The sequence below is a fragment of the Apiospora kogelbergensis genome (genome assembly GCF_038363985.1).
Source record: "Apiospora kogelbergensis strain CBS 113332 chromosome Unknown utg000006l_segment0_segment0, whole genome shotgun sequence".
Taxonomy (NCBI): domain Eukaryota; kingdom Fungi; phylum Ascomycota; class Sordariomycetes; order Amphisphaeriales; family Apiosporaceae; genus Apiospora; species Apiospora kogelbergensis.
The window spans coordinates 2730429-2744364 of NW_027117423.1; the positions used below are offsets into that span (position 1 = coordinate 2730429).

The following is a 13936-nucleotide window of genomic DNA, read 5'->3' on the forward strand; positions in this document are numbered from 1 at the left end:
CCCGTACATGTCATACTAAGGCTCAATCCGGCACCATGCGTTTCGGAAAGACACTGCAGCAGTCCGTATACGCGCCGTGGAAGGCCCAGTATATGGACTATGCAAAGCTCAAGGACTTGCTCCGAGCAGATCGCAAGGATGACGAACAGGCCTGGACCGAGGAAGACGAGAACCAGTTCTGCGATGAGATCTTCAACGTCCAGCTCGACAAGGTCGCCAAGTTCCAGGAGAAGGAGCTGGCCACTCTCAAGGACCGCGTCGAAGTCGCATTCGAGAAGCTCAAGGAAATGGCCCCGACCGACGACAAACCCAAGAGCGACATCACCAACTCCAGACTTAAGGAGCTCAAGGCCGAACTCGACGCCATCAACAACGAAGTCAAGGAGCTGAAGAAGTACAGCAGCGCCAACTACACTGGTTTCCTCAAGATTGTCAAGAAGCATGATCGGAAACGTGGCGACCGTTACAAGGTGCGGCCTCTGATGAGGTTGACTCTGTCCAACCGTGGTCTCAACTCCGAGTCGGCCTACACCCCGCTCCTCAGGAAGCTGTCTACCATGTACTACATCATCGACTCCCACCTGGAGGAAGGAGAGCAGCCCCAGCTTCCCGACCTCGAGCACCAGGAGGAAGTCCACAATGGCGAGAAATACACCGCCCAGAAGTGTAAGATGGCGCCTCCCACAAAGCACGCAGTCATGTTTCCGTAGCTAACCTCGCTCTGCCCAGTTTGGATTCACCCCGACAACTTACTCGAAGTGAAGGCCATGATCGGGCGTCGCCTCCCTGCCCTCGTTTACAGTGAATCGTCCTCCAAGGAAGTCGACGGCAGCGATGACCCCAGCATTACTTCTCTTTACTTCGACAATTCCAAGTTCGACCTCTACACTCGAAAGGTAGAGCGCCAGACCGACACTTCGTCCTTCCGACTCCGCTGGTATGGCCAGTTGAGCACGAAGCCCGAGATTATGATTGAACAGAAGATCATCCATGAGAATGGCAGCAGCGAGGAGAAGAAATTCAGCATCAAGGACAAATACATCAAGTCTTTCATTGATGGCAACTACAAAATGGAGAAGACGGTGGAGAAGATGGAACGTCAAGGCCAGGACGCCGAACAAATCGAGGCTTTCCGAAACGTCGCTTCACAACTTCAGGAATTTGTCACCAAGAGCAAGTTTGAACCGGTGGTTAGGGCAAACTACACCCGTGCTGCGTTCCAGAAGCCTGCCGACGACCGCGTAAGGGTTTCTATCGACTCCAACATTGCCTTTATCCGCGAAGATACCCTGGACAAGGATCGACCTTGTCGCGACCCCCAGCAATGGCACAGGACAGATATTGACAACAGCAAAATGACCTATCCTTTCAGCAACATCAACCAGAGCGAGGTCTCCAAGTTCCCCTATTCCGTCCTGGAGATCAAGATCAAGGAAAGCGCAAACCGTAAGAGGCCGGCGTGGGTAGAGGATCTGATGGCTTCGCATCTCGTCCATTCCGCCCCCAGGTTCTCCAAGTTTGCCCATGGTGTGGCGTCCTTGTTTGAGGATCATGTCAACAACCTACCATTCTGGCTCAGTGATCTGGAGACAGATATCCGCAAGGACCCCCATAAGGCATTTGAAGAAGAGGAGCAGAGAAAGGTCCGCCGAGCCGAGAATGAGCACGTGGTTGGCAGTTTTCTGGGAAAGCAGGCCGGGTCGAGCTCGTATAAACCAGCTGCTAGCTCGCCCATCGGAAAGTCATATATGTCCGAACGTGTTGCTGCCGAGGCCGATGCAGCACGCTCTGCAAACGCGGCCCGCGACGAAAGCCTGGAAGAGGACGATGCCACTGCCACTGAAGGAGACCGTAACTACGGGACTTCGACGTCTGTCTTCCCCAGCTTCTCCATCGCCAGCTACGCTCGTTTCAAGCGGGACCGCGACCGTGCCAAGCTGCCCGAGGGCGTCTTCGAGCCCAAGACGTGGCTCAAGAACGCGGGTCCCCTGCAAATCGAGCCCAAGGTCTGGCTGGCCAATGAGCGCACCTTCCTTAAGTGGCAGCACATTTGCATTCTGCTCGGCAGTCTCTCCGTCGGTCTCTACACGGCGGCCGGCGAGAACTTCCTGGCCGAGTGCATGGGCATTGCGTACATCGTCATCGCCGTTATGGCCGGCATATGGGGCTATTATATGCTCCACCGCCGCCGCAACATGATTGTTGAGCGCTCAGGCAAGGACTTTGACAACTCGATCGGCCCGCTCTGCGTCAGCGTGGCGCTCATGATCGCCTTGATTCTCAATTTTGTGTTTGCGTACCGCGCCGCTTTTGCCAAGGCACGCGGCGGGGAGGATGGCTCGTCTAGAGTTGGTAACACGACCATTCCCCAATATGCCATGGGCGAGCTATGAGGTGCTTGTTTTCTGATACTATATCGCTAAATACTTCATGGGGGTGTTGGCTAGCAAGAGTGCTTGCGAGAGGACAGTATATTCGAGCAGCCTCTAGAATTATGGGGACTGAAAGGCACGAATAGGGGGTAGTTTACTTGTATCATAGTAACTTCATTGCGGCTTTAAAAAAACCGATGGAGAGGCCAGGACCCATCAGCACTTGGATACGTTGTGTTGTATATAGGCTAGATTGTCATATTAGTTGGTGAATATAAGTCTCACCGGTCGGATGAAGATGGCGGTCACTGTTGACCATGAAACTAAATGATCATAACCGGATTTAGATAAAATTCATCGATTCGTCTGGTCTGTACGCAGGCTGTGCGGCGGAGAAATGCTACGCATCTTATAAACTACAAAGACACACCACAGCTGTTAAAGGCCTCTGTTACAGCAATTGCGGTAGTCTCCCTTAATTGTTGCCCCCGAATTCCTCGGTCCAAGCCGCCGTGGCCTTGTCCACCTTGCTGCGGTATTCTTGCTGCGTGCGGCACTGCTCCAGAAAGACCTGATACTTGGCGTCCAGCAGGGTCTTCTCGCCCTTGGACGTGCCGGGCTTAACGAGGCGTCCAGGCTTGCTCATGCGGTCCATGATGGTCCAGAGGTTCTCGGTGGCGCCGCTCGCGTCCGCACTGGCCGCCTTGGCGCCCAGCATGGCGGCGCCGTGGACGACGGCGGCATGCACGTAGCGCGGGATGAGAACAGGCATGTCGCAGACGGTGGCGATGAGATCCATGAGCATGTCGTTCTGGCACTGCGAGCCTGACATGAAGATAGAGGCGATGGAGTGGCCCGACTTGTTCATGGCCTCGACGATCTGGCGCGTCTGGAGCGCGATGAACTCCATGGTGGCATAGTAGTAGAGGGCCAAGCCGTCGACGCTTGAGTCCGGGCTCAGGCCGATGACGGCGCCCTTCATGTTGGGGTCCGCCACAGGCGAGCGGTTGCCCCAAAGGTCGCCGTAGAAGAAGAAGTGGCGGCCCAGGTACGACACGGACGGCGCGTTGGTCTTCTCGGCGAGCTCGCGAAGGTGCAGGTTCAGGTAGTCGTAGAGGTTGAGCTGCATGGCTTCGGCGAGCGGCTGGACCTGGGTGTGCGCGGGATGCGTCTCGATGACGTGCCTCAGCAGCTCACCCGTGGCCGACTGGCCGCCTTCGGCCATCCAGTAGTCCGGGAGCAGCACGTCGCGGTAGGGGCCCCAGACTCCGTTGACGAAAACGGGCTTCTCAGACATGGCCAGGTGGCAAGTCGACGTGCCCGCCACGGCGGCGAGACGGGTGAAGGCCTGGGGTAGGTCGTTCGCGGGTAGGGATTCGTCGGACTGACCATATTCAGTGTCGACTTTGGCACCAACGGTGCCGATCCAACCGGCATAGGCATCAATCACGCCACTTCCCACGGCAATGCCGACGGGAAGCCCAAGCTCTCGACTGGCCTTCTCAGAGAGGGTTCCAACCAGCTCGCCAGCGCTCAGGTACTTGCCATTCTGCGTGGATGTCTGATGTCAGCGTTTCGTTCATATAGGGATAAAACATCCGACTGTATAAGGAAAAAGGCTCACCACCCCGTTGACTCCGCCCATGCGCTTGAAGTCGTCCTTGACTAGGTCGCCCAAGCCAATGGTCTCGTAGAAATCCTCCTGCCAGCCCTTTACACTGCCGTCCACACCCACGGGAACGAAACCCTGCTTACAGACGGTGCTGCAGAAGCTCCGAGTCTCGCTTCCAGTTGCTAGATGGGTCAGAGCATCGGCCAAGTCGTAGAACTTGCAACGGTCAAAGAGCTCGGGCGACATGTTGTTCTTGAGCCACAGGACCTTGGGGATCTCCATCTCGATGCTCATCTTACCGCCGACGTAGCGCAGCAGGTTGTGGCCGGTGGCGTTGATCTTCTCCGTCTCCTCCACGGGGCGGTGGTCCAGCCACAGAATGACGTTTCGGGCATTGCCGTCGTCCTCAAAGGCCGGGCCGGTCACGGTGACGGGCTCATCTGTGTCGTGGGAGAAGACGGCCAGGGAGCAGGTGGCGTCGAAGCCAATGCCCTTGATAGTGGTGGGGTCGACGTTTGACTGGTGCAGGACCTTGTGCACGCATGAGCAGATGCAGGTCCAGATGTCCGTTGTCGATTGTTCCTGGCGGCAAACGTTATGTTAGTTATCATGGGTGCCCTTCCTCGGGGGTGGCTTGGAGGTAGGTTCCTCATTGTCTTACATAATAGCCAGTCTGGGGCTGCCAGAGCTTGATGGTTTCCGAAGCCAAAGCCTTGATGTCTCCGGTAGCGTCGATGAGACAGGCCCGGGCCGAACCAGTACCTACGTCGATACCGATGAAGTAATCCTGAACGAGGTGAACCATTTCAGGATCCATTTTGTTTAATGCTGTACGAATTTGGGGGGTAATGGGGTTTGGGTCAGGGCAGAGAAAGAGGGAGCGGGCACCTCAGGTCTTTTCCTTGCTTGAGGGGGGGTTTATGGTCAGGTCAGGTCAGGTCAGGCCAAGCAAACGTACATTGTTTTCAATGTGAATAACATTGCGAGTACTATAAGGCAATGGACTCTCTGTCAGCAAGTGCCGGCCACCATCCCGCGCGGTGAGTACAAAACTACATAGCCCAAGGTTCGAGACACCAGGCGCTGATCCAATCACCCATCGATGCAGGGCTCAGGGCTCAGGGCTCAGGACGCAGGGCGGGCTACGTACTCCATCGTGTGTGAGTGATCCGATGCCGGTAGCGATAGCACTCCTACCAGGTATCAGGTATTCAGCTCAACGGTTGAGTTCCCCGAAGAGAGGGAGGTGTGACCAAGCGAACGAATAGCGGCGTGGCGGCTGCTGACTTCGAGGGCAGTTGCACGCGGCCTGCGTGGGTGGCTTGTCTCGACGACGGGGCGAGCTGGTGTGCTTTTTCTTCCTTGTTGCGTAAGAAGGTAGGTACAGCAGGGTGTGTGTGTGGCTCGAGGGACCAATCCGAGTCTATCAGATCATACAACGCAGCAAGGTAAGACATGACATGCACCTTGGGAGCAGGAAAAGAAAGTTTAGTCGCACGGGGGTTGCTGTGTATTTTGCTCTGAGGTAGGGGCTCCGGCTACTTCTTACATGTCTACTTTTTGCCGCCATACGTTGGCAGACAGGGAAACAAGGTATATATGGCCTCATGTCGAATGACCTACGGCCGTACCATGGCTGCCAGGCAGTCTGTCTGTCCGTCAGTAGCGAGACATGTCCGTAAGTCTGGCTGTCTGGAGCTGATCACCGATCAGGGAAGGCTCCCAGGCTTCTGCCCAGGCCAGCAAGCTGGAGGTGGGGGGGCAGCGTGGCGGGGCAGGCGGGCAGGCGGGCAGGCCTGAGGGGCAAATCCCGGGGGTATTTGTCCAGGGCTTGGCTGCTTGGGTTCCTAATGGGTAATGATAGTCTCCCCATCTTCACCATACGGGGGTGGGGTAGCTCTGAATTGGGTCTTCCGATAGGGCTATCTCGAACCTTTTAGTTGGGGAACATTGGGGGTTTCCTCCAACATGGGATCGTGAGGTTGCCACCCGGAATCTTGCCATCATCAGAAGTCAGGCATGCCTACATGTACAGATGTAGATGTCCGTCTACCGTATAGTCCATCCCAACTCCATGCGGCCAAGCCTGATAGTCAGTCGAGTATAGTAAGGACATGGTCGATCTTCGTGTCCATCCGGGGCGGCCTAGACTCTTCTATGGAATCCGTCGTATACATGCTGCATGCCTCCTTCACCGCAAAATATCTGGAGGGCCATGTGGTCATGAAAACATTTCTGCCCTGGACCGAGAGCAGGAGCGAGACTACCATGGCCGGCCGTGGCCAATCTGCTTTATCCAATCAGCGTTGACCCCCCTGGGCAGAGCTGGCGATGTCTATGTGACCAAACAACTTGGTAGGTTGAGTTGGGGACGAAAGCACCTGGTGCCTGGCGTTGTGTTGTCCTGTAGCTTTGTCCTTCCCACCTGTTGATCTAATACTGTGTGCTAAGACATTCCAAGGGAAAGCCACGCAATTTCATTTCGTTGAAACCTTGTAATGCTATATAAGCCGGCTCGGTATACCTGCATTAAGCAAATGCAGTTGGATATACAGGTCCAAAAAGCCCCCATCCATCCATTTGGGACAAGAAACAAACAGCTGGTAGCTCAAGCCCTGCACCCCGTGTTCCTGGCGAGTAAGCCTACTAGGGAGCCGGAAAAGAATATATTGGCAAATGCGTCGCCCATGGTTCCCTCGTCAGTCTCAAGCACTCTGTCTTGTTTCCGACCAAATCTCCAGATGTAGCGGCCTTGGTTTCAGCACCATGCACCGTTTGGGCGGCCAGGTGGTGTGCATATGGATCAGTGGTGGGTTAACATTCACACTCATTCCATGCCTTAATCTCAATTTCGATTTGATCTCGTCAACCTTCTGCACGGACAAACCAACCAATGCCTACGAAATAGGTAGCAGTCAATCAGCCGGTTTGTTTTGATTTCATACCCAACCGGGCCCGGTCGCTTCAACAACCAAACAATATCACCAACCCTTCACATCCTGATGTTCTCAAACGTTTCACAAGTGACATGAAGGCATCTGCATCGGGCACAATCGTGGGCGATTCTGATTTGCTGATTGCTTGACCATCACCAAAGCCCATATCGCCACATCATTGAACGCGTATTCTTGACTCAGCCTCATTCATCCGGCTCAATCAATGTATTGAAAGGCCTCGGCTTATCTCTTGACCTCCACGCAAACTGTCTCGTACCCGCCACATCTAAAAGCGACACCAAGAGGGAATAGCTGCGATAGAACATGAACGACGAGAAGAAAGGCTTCTGGGCGGGGCTCCGCCGATCGATGAGTAAGGCTCGAGCGCCTAATGGGAGATTGGTTCGCATACGCCATCTTCAATCATCCCACTTGGGGCTTGCGACTGACGTGCATGCAGGCAAAAGAGCCACCGCTAAGGCGCGTGAGCGAGGGGGATGCAGTGGTGCGCAGGCGGGTATCCAAAGACCCGGAGCTGCCCAGCGCGCGCCGCAGGCCTCGCCGTGCGACCCCGAGGGACTCCAAGGGGAAAGGGCCGCGAGGACGCCAACGGCCACAGCTACGAGTCGTCGCCCCTCTCCGAATGGCCGCCGCCCGGCATCTCCAGCCGGGAGGAGCTGTCACTTGGCCATGCCATGGAGCTGATCTCCCGGGGTGTCCCAGCCCATAGGGGACACAAACGACCTATTCCTCACAGGCCGGAACAGTACTACGCCCTCTACGCCACGACGGCGGGGAACAAGGGCGAAGAAACCGATGCAGCGAATGCGCATGATTCGATGACGCAGCTTATGACAGCTCGTATTCAGGGCTCCAGTGCGCCGGCTTATCCTTGGGACACCTTGGAGCAACCCAGCTATGCCTTTGGCATTGGCAGTAGGCCAGGAACCATCACGCTAAACCAATGGGCGTGTCTCTCCAGCATGATACCGCCCGTTATGGAGTTACGGGACCCGGGGATAAGCCCGCGAGAGGTCACCCTGGCTCACATATTTGAGCGCCTGAAGGAATTGGAGACAGGACTCGAAGACGACAACGATCAACTCATGTACAAAAACCTTTACAAACGGCTTTTGAAGGACCCGGACAAGGTCGTCAGTCCGCACAGATCGATGGACCGTCAGATCACAGATCTTATCATGGTTCTCTCTCGGCCGGATTGGCTGGACTTTACCCTCCCCAAGAATCAAGTCGTCACCAAATTCATCTTCGACACGGATCCCGCGAGCCACACACAATACCTCAAGTTCTTTCACCAGCTGCTGTTGAGCCTCGAGTTGGATCTCCGGATAAACTCCAGTATGCACAACGACGGGGCCAAGTCGAAGCTCATGGAGTCGATACCCCCTAAGATACAGTGGAACCTCGCTCTGTCCCGCCGATGGAAAGACAATGTCCGCATCGAGGCGTACGGCAAAAGAGCCGATGAAGTGCAGCTTCGTTTCAAGCTCAGGAAACGTCAAGGAAGGATGCTGAAGCGGTTTGCGCAAATGATGAAGTGGCCCAATCTCGGCGACACCCTGGATGCTTTGAAGAAGAGGACCGTTGATGCAAGTGCGCTGGATATCAGTTCTCGTAGGTCGGCACTCTTTCGCTTATCCCCATTTTGCGACCGCCTTCCACGGTACCTAGGTTATCTTCGACTTTTGTCTTTGACCATCTGAACTTGGATTCTGGCACGATGTAGCCAAGCTTCTATTCATGTCGTTCCTGCTAACGTTTACCGATACAGACACGATGGCTTTCTTCAGCGGTCTAGTTTTACCCGGCGTAAGTCTATTAGTTGTCACCAACTTCTCCAAGACAGAGACGTGTTCTTCAGAAACAAAACTAATCAATGTCGCTCCAGCCGACATTTCCATTTTTAATTATGAACTCTTTGGTTGATATCGACCCAGATGAAGACACAGACTCGCTAGCGCTTCTCACCCATCTTCACCCACATTGTGGCTTTCAGTATCGCAACAGCTATACCTATTGGTCATCGTCCTCAATTGTGGGAAAGGTCATTGCACCGACCTGCCTCGAGGTAGCAGGCTGGATTGGTCCAGCCCAGCCTTGTGCGGATCTCGGCTCCTCGCAGATCGCCCGAATTCGCTCAAGACGGCCACGGCATTGTATCACGGCTGAAGACGTAACATCTATGAGCGAGCGATCCGACCCCCTAGGACCGCCAGCGGAGGTTTTCCCAGTCAAGGAATACGAACTCCTGACCCCATACGTCAAGGATGACGTGGACGCGGTCCGAGTCAAGCTGTTGAGCCTTCGCAGACTTCCGGAACATCACCAAGACAGGGGTCCCAGGTGGTTTGAAGCCTCGATCCAGTTTACGATCGATGGTACCTCCTGGCCTCTACAACTCACTTACGATGTAAGCTTCATCAACGCGTGGCCTTGTTCGGAGGGGCCACACCCTCTATTTTTTGACTACGTTTATACGGAGTGGAAAGTCGACGAGATTATTCACCTTCAGGACTGGGGTAAGTTGGCCGGGCTCAACGAACGCAGCGCGAACTCGACGCCGGTCGGAGGCAGCAAGCCATTCCGGCCGCCGATGATACCAGATGACGACGAAGAGAGAGTTCTCGTGATAGAAGCCTTCGGGGCCAAAGACAACGAGGTCTTGGCCAGGGCCTGGTGCTCGCACTGGGGCCACAGCGCTGTGGTGGCCGACATTAACAAGACATGGTACGTCCCAGACCCCCGTCGTCCCCGAGCAGGCGATGCTCCGTAGAAAACAGAAGCGGCTGACACTGGGCGAAAAGCATGGCTTGTGCCATCAGAGAGGCGTATGCGGCGACCTTGACAGTGGTGATTCTCGTAGAGGACGCTTATGATGTTCATGAATGACGCGAGATTTGACGATGATATACCCCAAGGAGCAGAGCAGAGCAGGTGGCTGCGTAACTTAGTGACATGATTTAATGCATTATAATTGACCGACCGCCTTTTAGTATTAAAAAGTGAATCCCTAAGGTCAAGCCGGAAGGTGCCATTGTCTTGGCCAAGGCATGTACTTGCTGGCTGTTATCTCAGGGGGAGGTACATCAAAGGACATCGGTTCCACTAAAAACCCACCCAAGCTACCAACCGTTCCCGCCTTGTTGATTTCCATCCCAATGTTTTCTCAGCTTTGCAACCGGATTTTACCTGGATAATAACATCGCCAGCATCGCTTCGGTTTGGCCTTGCTGTGACGCTTTCTCGTCTATTTCTTGTGCGATAATCGGAAAGCGCCCTCAACCATCATCATGTCGGGCTTATTCGGGGGCAAACCCTCACCGTTTGCCGCTTCTTCTACTCCGGCTGCGGGTAGCAGTTTGTTCGGTTCGACCACGCCGGCGCAGCCATCGCAAAACACGACCAATCCAATGAGCACGGGGCCCGGCTTACTGCAAAACATGGGCGGCCAGACGCCCAAGCCAGGAGGTCTCTTCGGCGCTCTTGGTAGCACACCGAACCAACAGCAACAATCCCCCCTCGCCCTTCGCGAACACGACGACAACCCAGCCCCAAACAGGTCTCGGTGCCTTCGGCTCAACGCTGGGGGCCAAAACCAAGCGAGCAACGCGTCGCCGTTTGGTTCATTGGGGCTTTCGACAAACAATCAAGGGACCTCGAGTTTATTTGCTACTTCCCAGCAGCAGCCAGCAGGCAATGCCGCCAATGCCCAATCGCAGGGCCCCTCGACTGGCTACTTCGATAGCTTACTGGCCAAGAGCAAGAAGCAGGCCAATGGAGAGACCGCTCTTGAGGATCTCCCCAGCCTCCAGCTTGGCTTGGGCGATTTGCGCCAGAAGCTTCGAAATCTGGGCCCACGCGCACAAGACCCTCTTCAGAGCAACAGAGCCCAGTACATGCTTGCTGCCTCGGGCGTCGACCCAGGCGCAGCTGTGAAGGACCTGAACTATTTTGACATTCAAGCCGGTCGTGTCGAACGACCAAGCTCTGGTGCCGGCCCCTCTGAGCTCGACGTCGATACCTACCTTGCCAACCTACAGACGAAAACAACACTCAGCATGATCGCCGAGGGATTAGAGAGATCGGCCAAGGAATTCGATAATTTTCTCGAGGATAACATCACGATGGAATGGGATGCGCAAAGGAAGAGGATCTACGAGCACTTCGGCATTCAGACGAGGGATAGCGTCCCTGATAACAATGTTGGGGCACCCAGGGAGTCGGTAGGCGGCTTTGGCCGCTCTCGGCGATCCAAGGCTGCACGCTCAACCCCAACTGGTGAACGGGCTAGTACATTTGGCAGATCGGGTCTACAGAAGTCCGTTATTGGCACGCCTAGCAAGATTGGCTCCCACCAGCCCGAGTTCACCGACGTGGAAAGCCAGTCTGGAAAGAACACGCCGATGAACGGCGCGTCTTCTGTGGATGACCGGTTCTTGCGGGAGAAGCAGGGTAAACTCGCCGACAAGATCCGGGAACTCAACCGGCATCGGCTGGAGCAAAGGCCTTACCCTCTGCTCCACGAACTGAGCGACGTCGAGAGCAGGTCAGGCGACCGACACGCACAGCAGGTTGTGGAGGCATACCAAGCCTTGATTTCCATGGTTGGTGAGAATCCAGAGGCGGAGAGTTTCACAAGTAACGCCACCCCTAGAGAACGCCAGTTTGCCAAAATATACCTGGAAGCACAAAGCAACACCCCACAAGCCGTGGAGATGCGTAAGAGGATCCTCAAAGGCGCCAATGTGTTTTTGGAGAACAAGTTCTTCACAGAAGTTGAGACACTTATTACTAAATACCCCCGCGAGGCCAATCTTGGTGGTCGTCCAGATGTTGTCAGCAAAATCAAGGCTTACGTTCGCTTGCGCCATGCGCGTAGAGATCTCGTACCAGACAACACGGATCTCCAACAAGTCGGTGGCGAGTATATCTGGGCCCTGATCTTCTATCTTCTTCGGTCTGGACATGTCACGGAGGCGGCTGAGTATGTCAAGGCAAACTCGACGATATTCCGTACGATCGACCGTACCTTCTCGTCATACCTACTGGAGTATGCGTCGAACGATGACAGACGATTGAGACGCCAACTACAAGAGCGCTGCAACAACGAATACACGCAACGATCCCGCAATGCCCCAGAAAACAGCATCGACCCATTCCGCATGGCTTGTTACAAGATTATCGGCCGTTGCGAGATCAACAACCGCCAGCTCGAGGGGTTGACGACGGAGATCAACGACTGGATATGGCTCCAATTCAATCTTGCTCGGGAATCCGACAAGTCGGGAGATCTTCAAAGCGAGTCGTTCACACTGCTAGACCTGCAACAGACCATCCGTGATATCGGCGCCAAGCACTTCGCCAAGACGCCGGCGGACGACACGAACGGTAGCTTTGGCATGTACTTCTTCCTACAAGTCTTGTCGGGTCAGTTCGAGCAGGCGATCCAGTACTTGTATCCCTTCTCCTACGTTGATGCCGTCCACTTTGCGATTGGTCTCGGATTCTACGGCCTCCTGCGGCCAGCCGACCCATTCGCCAACCCCAATGACCTTGTCACGTTCAACACGCGGAACCAAGCTCAAGTCAGCTTTGGCAGAATGCTGGGCTACTACACTCGAGACTTCCGAGCGGCTGATGTCGGGTCAGCGGTTGACTATCTGGCATTGATGTGCCTCAACGCAGATCTAGATGGCGAGGCCGGAACACAGCAGGCCGAGCTATGCCACCTTGCCCTTCGCGAGCTTATCCTTGAAACACGGGAGTTTAGCAAGCTTATTGGCGACATCCGACCTGACGGGCGTCGCATCGTGGGCCTGGTGGAAGAGCGTGGCCCGCTCATTGGCCTCCGTGAGGAGGACGACTTCGTCAAGGCGGTGACACTGCAAGCTGCCCGATATGCGGACGACAACGGAAGAACGACGGATGCGGTACTCTTGTATCATCTCGCTGAGGACTACGACAGCGTGGTGACGATTGTGAGCCGGGCGCTCAGCGAGGCCATTTCGCTCGACATTGGCGAAGACCCGATGCGACTTCAACCCGTCAAGCCTCGAGCCGACGGAAGGGAGGACGAAGTGCAGCCGGGCAGCAGCCTCAGCCTGGCCTCGATTGACGACCCCGTGGACCTTGCACGAACCATGATGGGGATGTACGGAAAGGACGCCATGTTTTATACCAAGATCGAGGAGCACAACCGAACAGCTTGCCATCTCTTGCTGCAGATGAGCGAGATCAAGGGCATGGTGGAAGGCGGGCAATGGCCAGAGAGTCTAGACGTAAGTCACACGGGATGAAGACGAGACGAAGGGCGAAACGAATACATCGACTAACTAACTTGTGCACAGAGAATACGAGTACTGGAGATTCTTCCTCTCGACGCCAACGGCGATCCGGCCATTATTCGACACTACGCATCCAAGTTCTCGGGGCTGTCGCAAAGCGTGTCGATGAACGTGCCCAACCTGCTGATGTGGACTTTGGTATGCTGCATGAAGCAAAAGGAGCGGCTCATGAGCGGGCAGTACAGCGGCAACGAAGGGACGCGGCGGATGATGTTTGGCGGGCTCAAGCAGATGACCATGGACTTGACGACGTACACGAGTCAGCTCAAATACCGATTCCCGCCTCATATCCACCAAGCACTCGCTAGAGCTTCGGCGGACTAGGTTCTAGCTGCAGCTTTCTTGGCGCCGGACAAGCTTGGATGGCAGCGAGGAGATCCAGACAGAGAGGGAGAGAGAGAGAGAGTAGCTTGAGCGAAGAATAGGAAAAGGCATTATTAGATTTTCTTGGCTGTAGCATCATGTTTGTCTGGGCGACTGCCAACTGCGGTGCGACTAAAACACCAACCCACTTAAAGTTAGCGTGAGTCAGGCGCAGATCGATCTCACCATCAACACCCCCCAGTCAATAAACCAGGAATTTTCTCCGGCACTCACTGCAACCCTCCCGGGATTGCTTACTGCTATTACTTGTACTGCTGCTTATCACCT

At 55.0% G+C, this 13936-nt stretch overlaps 4 protein-coding genes across 4 annotated transcripts; 3 read left to right on the top strand and 1 right to left on the bottom strand.

Annotated features, from left to right (window-relative positions):
* Positions 1–35: 35 nt before the first annotated feature.
* On the top strand, positions 36–2393 carry PG998_009718 (VTC domain-containing protein; the record flags this gene model as incomplete). Its single annotated transcript, XM_066876534.1, has 2 exons — positions 36–666; positions 730–2393. The coding sequence occupies 2 exons, from the start codon at positions 36–38 to the stop codon at positions 2391–2393; spliced, it is 2295 nt and encodes a 764-aa protein (XP_066728690.1).
* A 454-nt stretch (positions 2394–2847) lies between these two features.
* PG998_009719 (uncharacterized protein) lies at positions 2848–4801 on the bottom strand (the record flags this gene model as incomplete). Its single annotated transcript, XM_066876535.1, has 3 exons — positions 2848–3933; positions 3997–4566; positions 4646–4801. 3 exons carry the CDS (start codon positions 4799–4801, stop codon positions 2848–2850), a joined length of 1812 nt encoding a protein of 603 aa, XP_066728691.1.
* Positions 4802–7244: 2443 nt separating this feature from the next.
* On the top strand, positions 7245–9714 carry PG998_009720 (uncharacterized protein; the record flags this gene model as incomplete). The annotated part of the gene is made up of 4 exons (XM_066876536.1): positions 7245–7404; positions 7464–8555; positions 8668–8750; positions 8830–9714. The coding sequence occupies 4 exons, from the start codon at positions 7245–7247 to the stop codon at positions 9712–9714; spliced, it is 2220 nt and encodes a 739-aa protein (XP_066728692.1).
* Positions 9715–10231: 517 nt separating this feature from the next.
* On the top strand, positions 10232–13609 carry PG998_009721 (nuclear pore protein; the record flags this gene model as incomplete). The annotated part of the gene is made up of 2 exons (XM_066876537.1): positions 10232–13219; positions 13289–13609. The coding sequence occupies 2 exons, from the start codon at positions 10232–10234 to the stop codon at positions 13607–13609; spliced, it is 3309 nt and encodes a 1102-aa protein (XP_066728693.1).
* Between the last annotated feature and the right edge of the window lie 327 nt (positions 13610–13936).